Source organism: Excalfactoria chinensis, chromosome Z, assembly GCF_039878825.1.
Source record: "Excalfactoria chinensis isolate bCotChi1 chromosome Z, bCotChi1.hap2, whole genome shotgun sequence".
In the NCBI taxonomy this organism is placed as follows: domain Eukaryota; kingdom Metazoa; phylum Chordata; class Aves; order Galliformes; family Phasianidae; genus Excalfactoria; species Excalfactoria chinensis.
This window is the reverse complement of record NC_092857.1, coordinates 20,818,592-20,839,236: the sequence shown is the minus strand read 5'-3', so window position 1 is coordinate 20,839,236 and position 20,645 is coordinate 20,818,592. Positions and strand designations below refer to the sequence as shown.

At 41.2% G+C, this 20,645-nt stretch overlaps 1 protein-coding gene across 1 annotated transcript in view; it reads right to left on the bottom strand.

The window, feature by feature from the left end:
* Positions 1-12,808, bottom strand: part of PIK3R1 (phosphoinositide-3-kinase regulatory subunit 1) — a 57,244-nt gene extending 44,436 nt beyond the window's left edge. Inside the window, exons 1-2 of the mRNA XM_072358924.1 lie at positions 12,663-12,808; positions 7,520-8,280 (exon numbers count right to left, since the gene is read on the bottom strand). Of these exons, the coding sequence (XP_072215025.1) occupies positions 7,520-7,853 (334 nt within the window). The 5' untranslated portion in view covers positions 7,854-8,280; positions 12,663-12,808. The remainder of the gene's footprint in view (positions 1-7,519; positions 8,281-12,662) is intronic.
* Positions 12,809-20,645: the final 7,837 nt, after the last annotated feature.

Genomic DNA, 20,645 nt, shown 5'->3' with positions numbered 1-20,645 from the left:
AAACAAGCACAATACACTTTGAAACACAGATCAACATTGTTCAGTACTATTTATAAGCCCTTCACCAAGAGTAATCCTCCATGCTCATCTTAGTGGGATGATTAGAACTAGGATGAAATCAGTGAAGATTCTCTCCTACCCCCTAAAATAAATTTTGTATTTATAGTTGTTAGCAAGACTTACAAAACTCAAATAGTCAGGACTCCTGGAAGGTGTATTCCCTCCTTGCACTACAGATTTCACCTTGCACTGCACTCTTTCCTTTCCAGTGCACCATCAGGCAACTCCAAGAGAGCATGGAATAAACTCCTGAACTACGAACACCACGTGCTAAATTGAAATTGGTGAAACTGAGCAACATCTTTACATTTTTGAGTGTGCATATACATATATATAAATATATATATATATATTTAAGAAGGAAATCCAAGGTAGTAAGAGTTAATTTTACATCTGGTCTTCCAGTGCAATGTCACGTCCTATACACAATAAAAAATGTAGAAATATCAGCCTGGGTTAGGCCTTGCTTATTTACTGAAACATACTTAGCTGCTTAAGAATTATTGGAAGATGGGTGGACCAGAAAGGGTCCTGAGCTGGATCACAGAGCATAGAACTAGCAGCTGCCCTCCAGGTCCACCTGCTTCAAATAATGCCAAGAACATATGAATGAATACAGAGAATTATAAAAGCATGCTGCCTGACAGCTAGCTGAACTATTAAAGACCTTTTTCATCATTCATATTACAGCTTACACAGTGGTTTTGACACACAAGACAGTCCTAAACGATATTGAAGAGTACAAACTATAAGCAGTCACATATTTCCCTGGCTCAGAGCAGAAGTGTGTTTTGAAAACTCTGTCCTGAGGACTTTTGATTTATGGATCTTCATTACCTAAATAGGTGTGAACCTACTTACTATTATCAGATGCTGTCTTACAGGCAAACATTGCAAGCTGTTTGTAAAATAGAATACACAGAATATTGTTTGAGTGCTATCTTCTAGACCATTTCATACAGCATTAAAACACAAATGAAAGAAAGCAGTTACGCTAGCACAAAACTTTACACCTGCCAGTAGTCCAGGTGATGCTCAAGAATGTGACAATTTCTACAACAAAGTGTATAATAAATGCATATATAGCATAATAAATAAATAAATAAATTAGTACTTTTGTGGATGGAAAGACAAAGTAGAATTGGTTTTAGATGTGTGTTTTGCTGAAAGCTTGACAAGAAGTTAAGCTTTAACCACAGTCATTTTTTTATACAGCCAAATATTCTTTCTTTAAATTCTCATAAGTATCAAGAATCTCACCAAATTGTTCTCAGGACTTAACATCCTTTTCCAGTTGAATTCTTTTTTAAAATCCTGTAATTCCCCTCATCATTCTTAGCTATTAAAATAAAGCAGTTCTTTGTATTGGAGCCTTCAGATTGATTTCATGGATGTTCATCATGGAAAGCAGCCTTGCAGCAAGACACAGATGTGAAAGAGCACACAGCCAGCTGTAGTTACAACACCTGTGTTCTTTCACACAAGAAAATCTGTATGTTTATATGGCATCACACAACTATTTAAGTGGGCATGGCTGTTTGCTCAGGGTGCAGAGTGATCCATCCTTGGCAAACACAAAGCACCATGTGTTACTGAAACTCACAAACTGATGTTATCATATGCAAACCTAAGTAAGAACCATTAGCTAGCCAGTTACTTTTTTTCAGATGTTCCTGGATCACAGCAAGAATGATCAAGATAAATCCAACTGAGAGGAGCCGGCTATTTTACCTTTGCCTTGTTTTGCATTTTGCCCCAGGATCACTCATGTCAGTAAGATATATTAAAATACTTCATCCGTATTACAGAAAGCTAAAGCATCTCCAACGAAATCTCTCAACATGACACTCCTGATGTAACTATAGAAAAGCGCATCAAAATAAATGTAATACAAAACAGACAAGCATTTCTTATAGAAACAAAATCATACAGTGTATTGCTTCCAGTTTCTTAAAGCATGTGGAGAAAGGTGGGGTTTTTTTTGTTTGCTTTTGTTTGTTTTTTGTTTTTTTCTTTGAGAATAACTGATATAACTGAAGAAAAAAAAGACATATCAACCACACAAAGCCCTTCCAGATCTGGTTGTCATCAAGGATCAGCCAGAGCTTCTCTGCACCCCGAATGGTACATTTTTCCTCAGAAATAACAAGTGGCCAAGTAAAATAAAACATTTTTCCTAAAAGCTCTCTCTCACATGGTATCCCATCACAATTACAATATGGAAGACAAGGGCTGTAAAGCTCCTTCCTTCCTCATGCTTCCTCCCTCCTCCGCCAGCAGATGGGGACAAGCATTATCCATGAACTTGCACAAGCTAGCATTTGTATGCATCGCGCTGTGCTCTGCATAGCATTCACAAAGAAATATTTTAATTGCCACTTACCATTGCAAAAATAAATAAATAAATAAATAAATAAATAAATGAGCTTTCTCACTTCAATACAGCTTGCAAAATCTTTGTTTTCATTAGTGGTAAAAGCAGGAGGTGAGAGCTTTGTTTTCAGAAATGTGGTAATTTGGCAGTTATGAATTTGCCTCATACACTGAGAAACATTACCATGAAGTAGCTAGTGAGATTTGCTAGCACTAACCTGCCCCTTTTTCTCACTGCAAGCAAAAATCAACCAGCCTCAGGAGTTAGTGACTGCAGGGCATTCTGATGACACCAGCCAAATGAAGACTCGCTCTCAAATGGGACTTTTAGAACAAGTGCAAGACACTGCATTGAGTGGCAAGTACATTTAACAAATGAGATAGTGACTCATCACTTCACCCCATAATTTCCTTTTTCCATTTGCTTGAATCGGGGGAGATGACTCTTCCATTCCCAGCTAAACCTCCCATAAATGCTTGCTGCATTTATATCCCACTTTGCTATTATATCCCCTACTTTACAAATGTAAATACTTTTCTTGAACTCCATCTCACTACTGGTTTTATAGGAAAATTAAATACAGAAACAAATTCTACAGTGCATTCACTTCAAGCATGCACAAACGGTTTTCTGCTCTCTGTCAGTCTGGATCCTTGTCAGACATTGCACAACCTGGTCTCTGATAGAAAAGAGTTTCCAAATGTTCTGTCATTATCTTTGTCTAAGTTGCTGATCCATATCTGTTTAAGGAGAAAAGTAAAGAAAGCTGCTGTTTCTTGGTGGTTTTGTTGTTTTCTTTCTTTAAAAATTATTTTTTCATCATAAGAAGGAAGAACTTCTGATTATTTTTAGGCTCTAAACCATACACAATCATCTTAAGTTACACAGGAAGTTGCAGGAAAACATCAGAACACACAAATTACCCATAAATTTCGGGTCTGTCTCCTGCAAAAACAACCTTCGCTTACAAGTGAAATTTTAGCATTTCCAGTGAAGAAAAATATTTCTGTCAATCAAAGCTTTATACACTGAAGTCTGGTTAAAACCTGCTCACTCAAACCTGATAGAGAAACACCACTGTACAAACCAAAGTACACAGTTGTACCAGATCAGCTTACTCAAAGTTCAGAAGACTCGGGTGAACTCAGAGAAAACAAGAATCAGCACTACACAGCTACAGTGTGGGAGAAAGAAAAAAAAAAAAAAGAAGATACGAAGAGGTTTTCACATCAAGTCTGAGTTCTGCTTTATGTAAACTCCACAGGCTTGGAGGAGATGCAGAGATGACCCTGTGCTGGGTGTCAATCTGTGCAGGCAGCAGCCTGGGAAGAAACAGCAGGCCAGGTGCCAATGGCCTCACACCGATCCTATGAGTTAAAGCACCTCTAGTTAGCTCTGTCCTGTCCCATGTCTGAAACTGAAACCCCTGCTTGTCCATATATTTTCAGATGCAATTAAGACACAAAGCAGCAAGCAAAACCAAAACAAACTCAAATGATCTCTACTTCTTCACTTAGAAAAGGGAAAAAATGAACAAAATGCAACAGCTCTTGAATATCATTGAACTGTTCTCTGCTCTGGTCTCAATCAGTGGTTCTATCAATTTAAACGGGCCACTGATAAAATAAAAGTGTGGACAAAGATTTGACCTAGGTGCTTTAATAAGGAAACAAATGCTTTAACATAACTTGACACTACTAGAAGTTTCATTTGTTTTCAAATTAGCTTTCAGTGTCTAAAAGACGCTCCAATGTGTAAGTAGGACTATGACTACACAGGACACAAACCTGACAGACAGCTCTGCCAGCATTACCAGCCCCACTGATGTTTAGATGCCCATTTGTATCCCAGTACCTGCAGCACATGACTGCATGGTAATAAATACTGCAAGTTTGATCTAACAGTAAAGAATCTGAATGCTGATGAGTAATTCACGACAATGAACAAGGCTGGGAAGAAGCATTCAGAATGATCAAAGTCCTAAAGATTACTGAAGTGATTAGAAAGAATTTCTTTAGAAAAAAAAAATAAAAAATGCATGTGGTAAAACTAAAAAAATCTCACAGAATTGTATATAAATTCTTTAAAATCCCCAATTCACTTCCTAATGTTCTTATTCAAAACATGCACACATAGGTACATACAGCATTGTCTTTTCACAAAGGAAAAAAGTATATGCAATACAAATAACTGAGATACATTTAAGGAGTCTGTTTCCAGTTTCCCATTAATTTGTCATTTTGATACACAGCAGTTTCAAATCATTATGTGCTGAAAATGTAAACTTGACTGTATTTGGTCAAGCAAGTTTCATACTACTCATTAATTCACTTGAAATACACTTTTGGGGTGTACAGACAAGCATCATCCTGGGAAGAATCTTCTGGCTCGCTGCCCGTGACATTGGCTGCCAGACAATATTAACTGTGCTACTCCCTGCACCAAGTTTCAAATGCAGAAACAGCAAAGCTCTTTGAAAGTCAGATCTACCTTGCTGTATTATTCTCATCTTTAACCAAACTGTATTTCCTCCAGCATTTCTGGTACCATAGGTGTTTATTTTATTTTATTTTTTTAAATTACTATTCTGCTTACTGAAAGAATCTGCTTTCATTTATTTTTTTTTCATAATATTATTTCCTTGTATTTCCCACATTTCTTTCTAGTATTTGGAGCACTCTCTGCCTCGGTGAAAAGAACTGTGAAAAAACACAGGAAAAATTAAGTTTTCTTGATTTCTTTGAAGTACTCATGATCGTAGAAATAATTTACCCCATCACTTCAGCCATTTGGAGCTCATATTTCAGTGTTCCTCCTTGTTGAGAGAGGTCCAATTCCTGGTGCTGAGAATGCCTGGCCATTTACATAGGAGTTTAGAATCTTCAATTAAAAAAGATTATGGGAACTTTTTTTTTGTAATCAGAAAAATGTGTGTCTGGACTGTAAGATCATCATTAAAAATGTCAGTGCATAACATAATGATGTCTCCAGACTGACTTTATTTAAGATAAAAATTCCAGGTAAATCAGAACACTTTCTTGTTTCAAATCTCTGTAGACCCAAACTATTGAAAATGAACATATTGCATGAAAATAGTTCTATGTTTGGGAGGAGTAAACTTCATGTTAGGAGAGAACTAGTCCCTAAGATTAGGGGTGTGATCTAAACCCAAGGAATCAGAAAAGCATTTCAGCACAGCCCCCCCAAAACCTGCACCAGGATTTCAGATTTCAGCAGTCAGAGCCTTCACATCCACCTGTTACAAATGCAGTCCTCAGGAGCTCAGAAACAGCAAGATTAACACCTAGACTTCTCAACACAGCGCTGTGGCACATGAGCGTCAAGCAAGCCTAAGCACAGAGACCAAACCAGTTTTAAAGCACCAGTGATGTTTAGAGCATTAAGTGCATCAAAGCCATGGGTGATGGTTACTTCACCGCAGTGCACGCATGTCAACTAGCAGATTTTCCATCCACTCTCTGCCTCTCAGAATAACCTGTTAACACCAAGATGTCTGCACATACAGCAGTGGTTATTCTGCAGTTACATTTGATGAAGACTACTATCTCAGCATCTATCCCAATGGCTTAAGAAAGTAAGTATCTAAAACTAGCATCTAAATTAAAAAAAAAATAAAAAAAAAAAAAATCAAAGAAGAAAATAATTTCATTCCAGTGCAAAGACCTCATATTCAGAAATAACAGAATGAGAAACCATGCAACTTGCCTGACCAGAGGCTGAGTGCTCAGGGAGGTGCGACCTAAGATATAGCCACACACCCATGTGACCCCTCCCTTTGCTCTAATGACGATGTATATATGGATACTATACACTAACTAGCACTTCTTCAGTACTTAAGGCTACTGCTATGCAGAACAGTTCAAACCTACTCATTATTAAGACCTCACCAACCTAGAAATTCCTAGAACCAGGTTTCCACTTGGTTGCCACATACAATTTTCTAATTTTCTACTTTTATCTTCACTGATTACCTGCACAGCTGAATACAACACCACATTAAGTGAAGTGGGATAGAAGCTGATCAATTGACAACGGAGCTTTGCAAAATGTTGCAACTGTTTTTGAAGAAGGCAGCGAGCAATGATACCATTAAGGACTCTGCGAGAGTCAGGATCACATAGAACTCCTATCTCCAAAGGCTAGAAACACTGAAAATTTAAACTATTAGGGACTGAAGCAATACAAAACATTCTAGAGTTCTGGGAAGTAAGAGACCAATGTACTTGTTTCTATGCAAAATTCTAATATCTGAACGTAAGTAGATAAATCCGTTTGATGAAGGCTTTTTCTTTTTGTTTTTACATCTACCAGTTGTGCATCCCTTAAGACTTTCTTCTACTAACAAAAGAATTCCAATCAAATCCTGCCCAAGCTCTGCCCAACATACTGTTGCAAATGTAGGTCAGAAAGCAAATTATGTTTAAACAAAGAAAGTTATTTCCCTTGTTTATATAAGCATTATTTCTTCTACTGCGTGCCCTACCCTTAAATAGAAATTAAATCCTAATTTATCCTTATCACTCTATAGTTCATTTTTAAACACCTGCTCCTACTTTAATGCCAGATGAAAATTCAGTGACAAAGTTCATGAATCCCTTGCTAACAACAGATAATACGATACAAATGTGATGTTTACATGAAGTTCGTACCATCAGATTGACCAAAAAAAATTTTAACAGTGAGTTTGATGAACCAATGAAGGAAGCACTTCAATCAGTGTCTTCGTAACCTTAAATAAATGATATCCTGCTCACTCGTTCTCCCTTTTAGCCTTCATGGTTGTCAATTTTAAGTACACCTTTACAACCCATGAGATGCATTTTACAGTAAGGCACCGCAGTGTCCAGCAACTGAGACAAAGCACGAGACCACAAATTATATCAGCTAAATATCTTCAGCACACATAATTCTTCATCATCTGAACTGATGCAGGCACCAAAAAGACTGACCAGTATGCGTTAGACATAGAAACACACAGTCATATAATGAAACAAGAGTATCTAAAAAATATGACACAGAAACACATACAAACACACACACACGCCTTCTGAGGTCAGTACTAACCTTGTTGCTCGCTCTCTGCTTCAGCTTTTGCAGGGCTTGGTGCTACAGGAAGGGGTCGAGGAGGACGAGGCTTCGGGGTTGGGGGGGATATTTTTTTTCTTCCAATGTATTCTACATAAGTTCCTGGAAAATCCCCCCTCTCCCCTGTGGTTTCATTAAAGCCATTTAACCAACCAATTTCCTCAGGCTTTGCTTCTTCCCCTTCACTGAATCCAAGTGCCAGTAAGGTACCTTTATTCACAGTTAGTATATCTCCTAAGTGCAAGTCAATGTCTTCTTCTCGCTCTTTTTTGTAGTCATACAAAGCTCTGTATTGATATCCTTCAGCACTCATCTTGGTAAATGATTTAACATTCAAAGTGTTATTAAACAGTATCAAAACGTAACTGTCCAGTTATTTGCTAACTTACAGATAGAGTCAAGACGTACTAAATGGGATAATAAAAACGTCAATGGCAATGCCTAGGTAATAAAATCCACCAGAGAATCAAAAAGCACCACGGTCTATCATCAGCAGTGAAATGATTTTTAATTTGTGTATTTATTCTGAGTCAATGACTGTTGCAGAAGAATATGTTCCACTTCTTCTATGTCTAGCAGAACTCTTCCAAACAGTTCCTTTTCTCAGCTTGCTGGAACTTCCCAATCTCCATGCTCAGCTTCAGCTGATGCTCATAGCCAGTCACACCATCTGATGAACTTGCCATAGACGTTCATGTGCCTTAAATACTCTGTTGCTGAACACTACATGCATGCTCTTCCTGGAAAGAAAAGAGAAAAACATTACAGCCATTTGCAAACTTGGGATTCCGCTTATGATTTAAGCTGATTAAGAGACTGATTTTAAACTGACAGTGTATCCCACAAAAGAAAGCAACCTAACATACATACATAAAAAACCCCACATATATAATATATATATATATACACACACATGAATCTGCACTTTTGTGAAGGATATGTCCAATGTATTAAACCAAATTTCTATCCCCGATGTATAAGGCAAGCTGAATGTACATACTGTCTTTCTTCTCTGTGGCTTATGGCTCTGACAGAGAGAGGTCTAAGCCCACAAGGCAATCCTGTCAATGAAGCATCTAAACTGGCAATATTTTACTAGTTATCTCCCTGAAGACAAACAGCCACAACCCCTTGCCAAAAGGTCTTCGAGGATAGAGGCGGAGCTCACTGCAATTAGCGCTGATACACTCAGCACTCAGCGCTGGGCTATTCAATCTCCCACTGTTTATGTGGAAAGTATCATCTCACAACCCAAAACCTGTATCCCCAAATCTCTTGGAGGGGAGCACTTTTCTCTAATATACAGGAGCAACAACACCCCTGAAGTGATTTCATTTGATGGATACAATACTTCTATTTTCTTACAAAAGACGGGCTTTACAACTCCCCCATCATCCAGATGTTCTTTAATGTGTTTATACTATAATATTGGAAAAATAACCAGCAACTGAAACAGACACACCCAGACCACCTAAGCAGCACTAGAGGAGAAAGGTACCAGGGTGTATGCTTAAATTACACTACAGGCAAGAGTCTACAGGCCTAACTGTTTGATTCAAGGTTGCCTGACTAGAGGAAAAATCTGACTAAAAAAATTAAATTTAGGAAACAGTAGCTTAAAGGCATACAGAAAAAAGCATACAGTGAAAGTTTTCTAAACACCATTCTGACTTTGCTCATTTTCATCTCCTTAAAAAGTCAAGCCCACTCATAATTTGAAATGCTACACTGGGAACCAGAAAGGGCCACACCTATCCAAAACTGCATTGAAACTCCTGAACTACAAGTGAATACAGGACCTGAGGGAGCTATGCAATACCGGTAAGTAAAATATTAACTGCTTTCTGTATGCTTAATGCTACAGAAAACTGGAGTTTTTTTGTGTAGCACTCCACATTGCACGTGGACAACGACAGACAGGAATGGAAAAGGGAACCTCTGACCTCTCTTTTCCACACCATTTTGTCTAAAGTCTCAGTCAGCAGGTCCTAAGAACACTATCTGAAAAAGCTAAGAAGTGTTTATATGCATGCACACAGGCTTCCTTTTTCAGTGTATGGTCTGATCCCTAGCTTGTCTGTGGCTCCTCTTCAGTCTAGTGACTCTAAATATAATTCCATGCAGCTTATTGCACAACATCTCTTGTAACAGAACACATAAGAAACTCTTGCAAGTTCTTGAAGAACTTCCTTATCATCCACTGCAACCAGTTTTGCTGTAGGGAGGAATTAACTGAGTCTCAATTAGACTTCTCATTTTAAAAGCCTACACACAAGCACTTGTTTTAAAATTCTGCAAATCTAGTCACATGAATCAGGCCTCCAGTCCCCACCAAAATTTTAATGAGAAATTTCTGTAGCCACTTCTGAAAACCCAAAGTATGTGCCTTAGCACACACCACCAAACATCACAGACTCTGAAATTAACATGAGAAGAGTTTCAGTGATGTTTAATTTTACCTTTTCTACCAGGAGAAAGTGAATAGGCATGAATTAGGGAGAAAAAGAGGGGAGTGGAAGGGGGAAGAACAAAAATCGACAGCACAAGGATCAATTAAATTACACAGAAATCTGTTCAAAAGCACGAATTCCTCCCATAAAGCAAAGAAACAAAACACACCTTCACCCCTCAGATTTAAATGCTGGAGCTAACCTAAATGTTTCCAGTCAAAACCAACAACGCACAGCAAGATCTGCTAGGAATTTACTTCTTCTACTACGCTCAATATTCTGAAATATTCTCTTTTTAAGAAAGGCTCAACAAGTGCCCTGCTACAAGTACTCATTTTACTCCTACTGCCTACAGGCGTTTTGGCTGCTAACCAAATACTGCATAATTTCTAAACACTGCATAATTTAACTGACTTGACCTACTCCTCTGATCTTTTATTAGCAAATGTATCACGGCAACTTTATGGACAGATATTTAAAATGGATACTCGTATGCCTTGCATTTGGTCTGATGATGCAGAATTTGAAATGCTGTAATAACAGAAGAAAGAGCTTACAACATTTTTAAAGCATATTTTTAAAAACTCAAATACTGTGAGAACAAAAGGCATGATGTACTTGCACAGCAAGACAACTCCATGCAATGATGGCAGCAAAAGCTTCCCCAAATCCAGCTAACCAAGGACTCAGATCTGCAGCTCTGGTCCATACACACTGCTCAGCACCGCCCCGGGTGCAGGGTGCCTATGTCCCATCCTCTGACTGATCCAACACTCATGCACACTTTTATATTATCAGCACCTGTCAAGTTTGGTGACTCCGAGAACCTTGCAGACAGCCCTATGGTGCATGGATGGATAAGGAACATTTCTCCACACCAGCCCAGTAACGCTGTAGTGTCTCCAAAAATCCCTCTTGGAAAGTTCTTCATGTTCTTTTCTGCTTTGTTAAGACTGTATAAACAGACTCCCTTTACTCCAAGTGGACTTACACGGTCTTTGCCCTCAGACATTTTGACTCAAACTGATTTAAGCTAATTACTCTTAAAATAAATAGCTTGGAGACCATCCTAAGGAGAGCAAAAAAAAAAAAAAACCAAACCAAACACTTTAGGCAAGAAACATTGTTATAGTTGAGATGATGTATTACTGGATTTCCAGTTGGCGGATGGAATGGAAAAGAAGGAGGAAGCATTGTAAAAGAATCAAGCGTTCATTTGGTTTTTATTTACTAAGAGCTTGGTCTCAGTGAAAGATTCCCGACTTCAGGCAGAATTCTGGTCTCAATGAAAAGATTTATGTTATGCACACTGACAGCTAGAGACTTTAACATTCACCAGAAAGTTGCAAGGGGTTTGTGTAAATTTAAGTAGAAAAGGAATGAGATGCAAAAGGTTCTCCCCCTGTTAAGATGATGTCTGGCCCCCACCTGGCTGGTACCCGAGCATTTCCTCCCACACTACCATTCTTTTGTGGATGGAGAAGAAAAACAGCTTCTGCTCCATGGATCCAAACCACTGCTGCCCAGACAGAGGGGTGCGTGTGCCACCAACCATGCTCCACTAATAAGGCAGAAAGGACTTCACTCTTCAATAATCACATCTAATGATCGCTGTACTGCCACCTCTCTCACTCTTTGCCTATTGGTCCTCTAATACTTACTCCAAATACTTCCAGGGAAGCAGTAACTTTCCTTCCACAGCTACTACATGGTTGAAATTAAGGCTACCTGACCAGAGTGCTAGTAGAGGCAGTGGAGCAGCCGCTGCGCTCGGAGCCCGCCTGCTCTCCCCACTAGGTGTCTACACACCTGTAACACCGCGGTTATCTCTAAGCGCGATGCTGCCACTCTCCAAAAGGAGGTAACCACGGCAATGCCACAGCGAGCAGCATTCTCTGCAAGAAAATGATGTCCGAGACTGTCAGTGAAGTAATAGGAAAAACAGACATATAACTCCGTAAGCAATTTCCAGCCTTTCAAATACAGCTCTAAAGCCCGTGGAGACCCTACAACGTGCAGTCAAGTAACGCATTAACTTAACAGAGGATCCTAGACAGCATGTCCTACTCTGAAGCATCTAAGTGACGCTCAAGGGGTTGCAAAGCTGTGCGAAAAAGCGGGCAGCGTAAAGACCGCTTCAGGAGACACACTCACAACAGCAGCAACGCCGGGCAGGATGGCAACGCCGCCGTGGTTCCTGCAGCCGCGGGGCGGCCCGCCGCAGGACGGCCCTCCGCAGGGGCCGCCTATCCCCGGCGCGGAGACGGGCGCCGAACACCGGGCCGGCGCTAAGCTTGGCGCCGCCGGCTTGACCGCCCGGCCGCTTCCTGCCGGCACCCGGAGCCGCGGGAGGGCCCGGCCTCACCCCGCGCCCCGACACCGCCGGCGGAGCCCAACCAGGAAGCGCGGGGCCGCGAGGGAAGAAGCGCCGCCGCCGCCGGGGCTCGGCGCCGTTCGCCTGCCCTGCCCTGGGCCTGCGGCGCCGAGGAGCTCGGCGGCAGTCCGGCGCTTCGGACGGGGGAAAAGTTGCGGGAACGACACCCGCTCGGCTCGTCCCCCGCCGGCGCCCGGGCCGCACACGGCTCCGCACCGCCTTGCCCTCCGCCCGCGCGCAGCGCCGCGCTCCCGCAGGGCAGTTCCAAGCGAGGCAGCCGCAGCAGCACCCGCTTTACCTCCGCGGCGGCAGTGCCGCCTCCCGCCGCGTCTCTCCTCTCTCCACCAAGCGCCCGAGCTCCTCTTCCCTCGGCTGCGCTCGCCGACCCAGTGCTAGGCGGTACGGTGCCCACTACCGGCGCTGCCTCCGCCCCGCCCCCGGCGCGGGCTCCAACCCTGTTGGGCCGCCCTCTTCCCTGTCTCCGAGCCCCGCCCGCTGACAGACCAGGGGCGGTGCCAGCCGCCGCCCGACCCGCTTAGCAGCACGCTGGGCTTCGGGACAAGGCTCGGGCAATGTGGGGCGAGGGGTTCTGCTGCCCGCCGGGCTTGGGCACCGGAGGCCGCTGCGAGGAGGGCGGGTCGGGCAGGCAGCTGAGCCCCGGCAGCGCGTGTGGTGCGTGGCCGCTACCACCCGGGGCTGGCAGCCTCACCCTACGCTCCCCATGGTTTGGGGCCCTGGGCCTCGGGAGCTCCACGCCTCCCCTCAGTGCTGCCAGTTCCCGCCTCGCAGCAAGCTTAGTGTGCTCGGTGCAGGTGAAGGCTGTCTGAAGTAGCCACCATGTTGAGTTGACACTATATAGTACCATCTCAGGGTGCCAGTCTGCTAGGTTCTGTGCAGTGCGGAGTGAAGTGATACATTCCCTGCCCCAAGGAACTCACAACCTGAGGTGGATCTGACAACACGAGGGTGTGATATGACGCCACCAGGCTGCAGAACAGAATCATGCTTTTGAGGTGTGTACTGTGTCTGGACAGGTCTCCTATTTATCTTCAGGTGATAAATATTGGTACATATGTTACTGTGAGTCAGTTCTTGTAGGTATTGCTGTGAAAGAGGAAGAAGCACGCTAGGCACAAGTACAAAGCATGCAGGAATAGAAGGTGAGTGCCAGGAGAGAGGTAAGGAGCCATCCAGACCAGTGCCATGGGATAGTGAATACAAGTGCCAGGTGTGGTGTAATTATCAATAGCTAAATAAGGATGAGAGATGTGTAGGCCTTGAAAAGTAAGGTGGGCCTACACATCTGGGTGCAGCTGTGGTAGAGTGTCCAAAAAAGATGGGGTCAGACCTTCTGTTGCACCGCAGAATTGTCTTTCTCAGCTGTGCTTAGAGCGAGTTTTAGGAGGACACTTTGTGTGTTAGAGAGTTGTGAGTAAAATTGGTTCTAATTGTGGAGGCAGGATGCAAGTATCAGGCCTTTAAATACCATGTGGGAGGCTGAGACTGGTGAAGTCTAAAGAGAGCCTTACAATGGAAAAAGAAGCACAAGTTGGCTGGGGGGAAGGGAAGAGTCTGTCTGGCTTTAATTGGTGGCTGGGTGTTCTTAGACAGCAAGTTAGATTATGGTCTGGCAACCGACCGCTATGAAAAAAAAAAAAAAAAAAAAAAAAAAGGTGAGACAGCTCTAGTGCAACATAGTGTTAACAGGTTTTGATGAAGTGTGGTTGGGGTAATAGGCATGTTTCTGGAAGCTTCAGGTTTTGGAGATATTTTTGCTGAAAAATGCTCTGAAATGAGAAATTTGGAGTTTTAGGAAGAAGTTGAAATCTCTTATCAGTCGTAATTTCTTTAAAGAATACTCCTCCACAGCTTCTTTTACTTTGGAGACAATTTCCCCCCTCCCCATTGAGTTAATGACTTTGCAAGCTTCTGTGATGCACTGGCATGCTTCCTGACACCCACTTAACCCTTTCTGCATTGATTCATTAGGACTTGCTTCCCTTCAGAGCTGCAGATGAGAAGATGACAGCTCCTGAGGCCTCTTGGAGCAGGAACACAGATCTGACCACACAAGGGTGTGACAGCAGGGCAAGGCTGCAGCTATGGGGTTGCAGAGACCAGTCCCTGGAAAACTAAAAACACTCTCATGTCATGGTCTTACAATCCAAGCTTACAGAGTAACTTTTAAACTAAATACTCCTTTTAGAATAGAGACTGGTGTTTTTATGTAAACAAAAGTATTGCTGTGATTTAATTACTGTATAGTAAAATGGAGGGTTGAGGGAAATACCAGCTCTAATCTCTTCCTTTTTTTTTTTTTTTTTTTTTTTTTTTTTTTTTTTCTTCTGTGTGTGTGTGTGTGTGATTTAAAATGCAGGCAGAAGCAGAGTTGAGAAAGTGTTCCATTTCTTCTGTCCAGACTACTGTCTCTGGCATTTGCTGTTGCTGAGGGCAAAAACAGCATGGATTTTGAAGAGGATTAGACAGACTGGCTGGTTGGAATGCCAGTCCTGGGCACTGGCCTGACAATGGGTATTTAAGGGAACTAAAACCTCTGGAATAATGGTCTCTGAGTGGTGCAACTAGATGTCTCTCACAGGTGAAGTGCAGAGCTGGAGCTGATGGCTACGCTCCCTCCCCAGAGCAGGGTCAGATAGACCTCTTGCCTGCTTCCTTTCTGCAGCAACGGAGCACCTTGGAATCTGCTTTCTTTGCCATATTTCCTCCCTGAACTTTTCAGTTCACCACAAGCACCTGGTTTTCTTCTTTCTCTGTTGACCAGGGAGAGAAAGGAACCCGAGAAAGCAGGTGGTAGCAGTAGCCTGCTTTGTTATGCTGCTTGCTGGCTGTAATACTAGGTCTACTGTGATTCCTCTCCTAAGGTCACTCCAGCTCCCTCACTTGCATTTTCCCAAAGAACTCATCATTACACCAGTGTCTTCAGGGGTCATTTCCCAAGTTTTTAGTTTTGGTGGGTGAAGGCTGTGCAATGAGGTTTGCTCTGGCAATGTTATGAACCAGTACTATAGTGTAAATCTCATTAGGCAGAAGAGGAAGATGCACATCTTCAAAAGTTGTGTCCTTTTTTAAGCAGCTACTTTTGCAAAAGCCCTAGGGCTGAATAAAGCTTTTCTATATAAAGCTAACAGTTGGAGTAAGACATGTACATATGCCTGATTTAGATACAGGTTTCTTGAAAAGGCTATTTTTTGGCCAATTGAAAGTCATTATGGCAACATGTAAACAAGAATGATTGTAAATCTGTGGAGAGAAATAAAAACAGGTGAAACACAGGTAGAGTGTGGAACTGTTGGGCTACAAGACAGATTCTTGTGCTTGCTAAGGAAAACAACTTTTGTGTCTATCCATCAGGATAACTTGAGGAACATTTCCAACCAAGGCTGCAATCAAGAATGCAATATAAAAATGAGAGGGTCTTTTGTTGAGTACTAGTAGAGGTTAGGTGATTTGAGCTTTTGCATATTACCTCTGGGCAGGCTTTCTGTAGTAAAGGCCATGTAGCACTGGAAATAAAATATCCTGAAAGTTCTCTTTCCCCTACCAAAAATGTTCAGCTTGATTTTAGGAAATGTTAAAGTATAGAAGTTGAATAGAGAGGAAAAAAGGCAAACAGTCATCAAGGAGAATCTAGGGGGAAAGCAGAATTCCCAAAACTTTGGATTTGTGTTACTATAACTGGCAAACCCCATTTTTCTTCCTTACTGACATGTTAAGCCAGGAGATTTCCTTCTGTTTCTTCTAAGATACATCAAGGCAAAGCCACGTGAAAAATAAGCAACCTAGATTAGTGGATTTTCTCAGTGCAGAATCTGATCTCCCGTGGTACTTTGCGAAAAGGTAGATGAGGCAGTACAGAGATCTTTGTTGGAATATACCTTAGGTGTGCTGAATGCTAATGACTTATGTCACAGAGTGAGTCGGAGTATTCCTGTCACTCTTGACATAATATCATAATGTCTTGCAGCAGTGCAGTTTCAGCCAGCTGAGAATTAGTGTTTCTTTCTTCATCTTTAGTTGTATTTCATATTAGGAGTATTTAGTATTCCTAAAGATGAAAATGAATTCACAGGGAGTAAGTTCTATTAGCACACATTGCTGAACTACTCATTCCCAAAGGACTCACCATAGTGGGAAGTCGGGAAAACAACAGAAAAAAATAAAATAAAATAAAAAAATGTCCATAGTTGTAGACTCTAATTAAATACAAAATAAATGAAATAGATCACAAGTGGCATAAATATCAGTACTTGAGAATTGTGATATCATTCTGTCATGGCCAGGACAAATAAAATGTTACTGCTTAAAAGTGAGGTTTCAGGTGTGCTTTATAAGACAAAATAGTAGCATGAAATACAAGTTATTTCACTGCCTAGAAGAACTTTAGCATATGAAGTAGAAGAATAAGCTAAAAATAAAGGAATCCAGGAAAGAAGGAGGCAAAGTTCGAATCAGTTAAGTATCAGAGAAGTCAACCTGACAACCTTTATTTTAGAGCTGGAAGGAAACAGATGAACAGTGTGCTGGTCATGCTAGGCGTAGCAGCGCAATTTCATTTGTGTTTTGTTTCATTTCTGTAGGAAGGTTAGAATGGGTTCTGTTTGGCCAAAAACCTAACACCAGCAACAGATATCTGTGTTAATCAGCCAGATTTCCATTTATAGATATTTCCAATTTATTACCAGATTGTTATTCACTTCATGCTGTGGTGAACATCTAAGGCTTTAATTTATTTTTCAGCATGTAGGGCAACTGAGGAGATGATAGAATCTCTGAAGGTTTTTAGGAACAGGCTAGTCAAGCAGCTGCCTAGTGTAGATTCTGGTTGAGCTGCCTTGGCCAGGGAGATGGAATAGATGATCACTGGAGTCCTCCATAGTTCTGGAAGTGCATGCACAAAATAATTTTCTGAAGAAGACACAAACTGTACCAAATCTTACTTTCACTGAGTTAAGCTTTCTCATCACCAACTGAAGTGGGTTCTAAATCATTCCTCTGCCCCCCAGATGATACTAAAAAAACAGATTACTATAGGTGAAAAAGCTGAGGGTCATTCCATTGCAGTGCAATCAATTAGCAAGGAGTCTATCCGGTTTGCTTTGGAACACATCCAAAACACAGAACTAGTGGAAAACAAGATTTCTGTGCGCAAATGACAGCCTGAAAGTATTTTGTATTCATTAAAAGTCTTCAAAATATTTTACTTAAAGCCAAACTATTTTTAATCATCTGAAAGTTGACTTTTTGTGTAATCTTTTTCTCTGGTCTCTTCATTTTTGCTTGCATGAAAATTTACATTTGCCCAGAATCCTTTGTAAATTGGAAAGATTTTTTTTTTTTATTTTTTATTTTTTCCCCCAGATCTACAGGCTATTAAGACAAATAATTAGACAATGTTTTTCTATCTTTGAAGCACAGAGTAATAGATAAAAATAGTGTTATAAATATCATTTCTGCAAATGCAACATCTGTGTTTATCTTTCAACCATATAAAATTACATAAACATAGATTCTGCTTTTTATGAAATCTATGAGTAATTCCTCCTCTGCTCTCTCAGTGCTTGTATGCTAAGTGATAGAAAAGTCTAGGCTTGACAGCCGTGCAAGACTCTTGTCTTCTGTGTAGATGAGTGAAGCAGAATGAACAGAAATCTTGGAAGTTTTCGTTTGTGCTCTATTGTTTGCACACCCAGTTTTTATCAGCACTTTCTGAATACGACCAGAAGTAGTAATAAGACCCCCATGAGTAATAATCAATCACAGTTTTCATGGCCGTCTGTAGATGTGTATTCTATTGAGACTGTTTCCCTAAAGAAGCCATTTTCAGGTTTCAGTACTGACGTCACTTGGAAATTTGCATCCTGCTGTAGTGAGCTCAGTCTGAGAAGCAGAGGTTTAAAGTGGGCTGAGATCATCTAGTCGTTTTGCATCAGTTTGTATAGAGGAAGAGTTGTCCTAATTTCTTCCAGTAACATCGAAGTAGAAGAGATAACTTGTTATTACCAATCATCTGATGTATCTTGGACCATTACATCAATTATTCATAACAGCCACTGTTCATGATAAGTCTCAATATGGGTACCTTCCCTTCTTTTGCAAAGAGCAAAAAATGTAAGACCAAGCCTTGAAAAGCTTGCTAATTTCAGTGTGTTTCTGTAGAGCCTGCAAAATTCACTGCAATATGGGCATGAATAATCCAAATTCTGCCAGGCAGAAACATGTGCTGTTGCTCCTACATAAAATACATCTTGAGTGACATCTCTAACAATTACAGTACTGGGAAGCAAATATAAAACTAGGTCTCATCCTGTGATGCTAGCAGGAGTTTAGGGCCAGAATAAAAGCATATTCAGTTTCCTTATGCTTGCTGGGTGAGGAAAGTACTCATCTTTTTTATTGCAGCAATGAACAAATGAATCTTTGTTGTTTAATCTAATGGCTGAGAGTTATTTTTATATTTTGGGGTGAAATTGAAATATGATTAATTAGTTTTTTCATGGTATTCTGTGGTCAACTGACTGCACAGTGACAAAGCTTCCACTTGTAACATCAGATCATGACAACTGTCATTCTAGCAAGCACAAAATGATCATGTAAACACTGTGTTGCACCTTAGAAAGAGATGCTTCATTAATTCTCCAAAAATTGAGAAGGCTGAGAACATCTGCCTCTCACTTTTTTCAAGTGAGTATATATGGTGGCTAATTGCTGCTACTATTCTTCCTATCTCCTCTGTGGTAGGACTGGCAGAAGGATACTGACAATGCGAGTCCCACCTTGCTGCTGCAGGACAGAACGATTCATTGTGGTGGTCCCCAGTGCACATGCATACTAACAGATATGCACATGCAATTGGCAGTTCTTTTTAACTGTGGTTAACTGAATGTCAGTGTACAACAAGCAATTATCTGACAAGTCAGTGTTTGGAGCTCTTTATTATTTATGTGATCTAACTAATGTAGCCCTGCTTGGAGGAAATTGGAAAGACTGGACTAGAGGTATCCTCAGAGTTCCTTTCCAATCCGTTTGCTTCTACAAGTCTGTGATTCTATGAAAGCTGAATTGGTTTTATTTTCATCTGAAATGTAGTAGTCAGTGTACTATATGTGATATTTCCATAACAATACTTACTAGGTATATGCTATTGAGACACCATTGTAATATAAGAATAATATCTGACGTGCACTTGAGTTAGTATATTTCAGTACAAACTTAGTAGTTTAGAAATTACTTTATTTGCAAAAATAATAGAAAACATTTTATTCTTGGAAAAGTTTGGAGCTAAAAATTCACAGAACTGCTATCAAATTGCATTAGGTATTTGCTGACCTGAAACAAACAAATAACAAACAAACAAACAAAATGCAATAAAAACAAAGCCCATGATGAAAGAAGCACTCTGTTACTAGCAGTGCAAAAAAAAAAAATGCTATCCTTGGAGTTCAGTTGTCATATTCATCCTATCAGCAACTGTCAGAAAAACAGAATAATGTTATGTTTTTGTAGGTAGTGAAAGTGGTAAAACCTCCTCCCTTTCTGACTTTATCTGTTAAACCACAAAGAAGAGGGGTGGGGAGAGAGAATGCTACAGTTTTAAAGTTTTGGGGTCTGAGGAAAAGAACGAAAGTTCAAAAGTAAGGGTGGTAGTCTCTGCCCAGAACCCACCAATCTACACATTGTGTTTGAATGTTTTGTATGAGAGCAAGTCCCCCAGGGGTCTGTGCTGGGTCCAGTCTTGTTCAACATCTTCATCAACGACCTTGATGAGGGGATAGTGGCCACCCTCAGCAAGTTTGCTGATGACACGAAGCTGGGAGGATTGGCTGACACGCCTGAAGGCTGTGCGGCCATTCAGAGAGACCTGGACAGGCTGGAGAGCTGGGCAGTAAGAAACCGGATGAGGTTTAACATAAGCAAGTGTAGAGTCTTGCATCTCAGTAGAAATAATTGCATACACCAGTACAGGTTGGGGGAAGACCTGCTGGAGAGGAGCTCTGCTGAGAGGGACCTGGGCGTCCTGGTGGACAACAGGTTGGCCATGAGCCAGCAGTGTGCCCTTGTAGCCAAAAAGGCCAATGGCATTCTGGGGTGCATTAAAAAGAGCGTAGCCAGCAGGTCAAGGGAGGTGATCCTCCCCCTCTACTCTGCCCTGGTGAGGCCTCATCTGGAATACTGTGTCCAGTTCTGGGCTCCCCAGTACAAAAAAGACAGGGATCTCTTGGAAAGAGTCCAGCGGAGGGCCACAAAGATGGTGAAGGGCCTG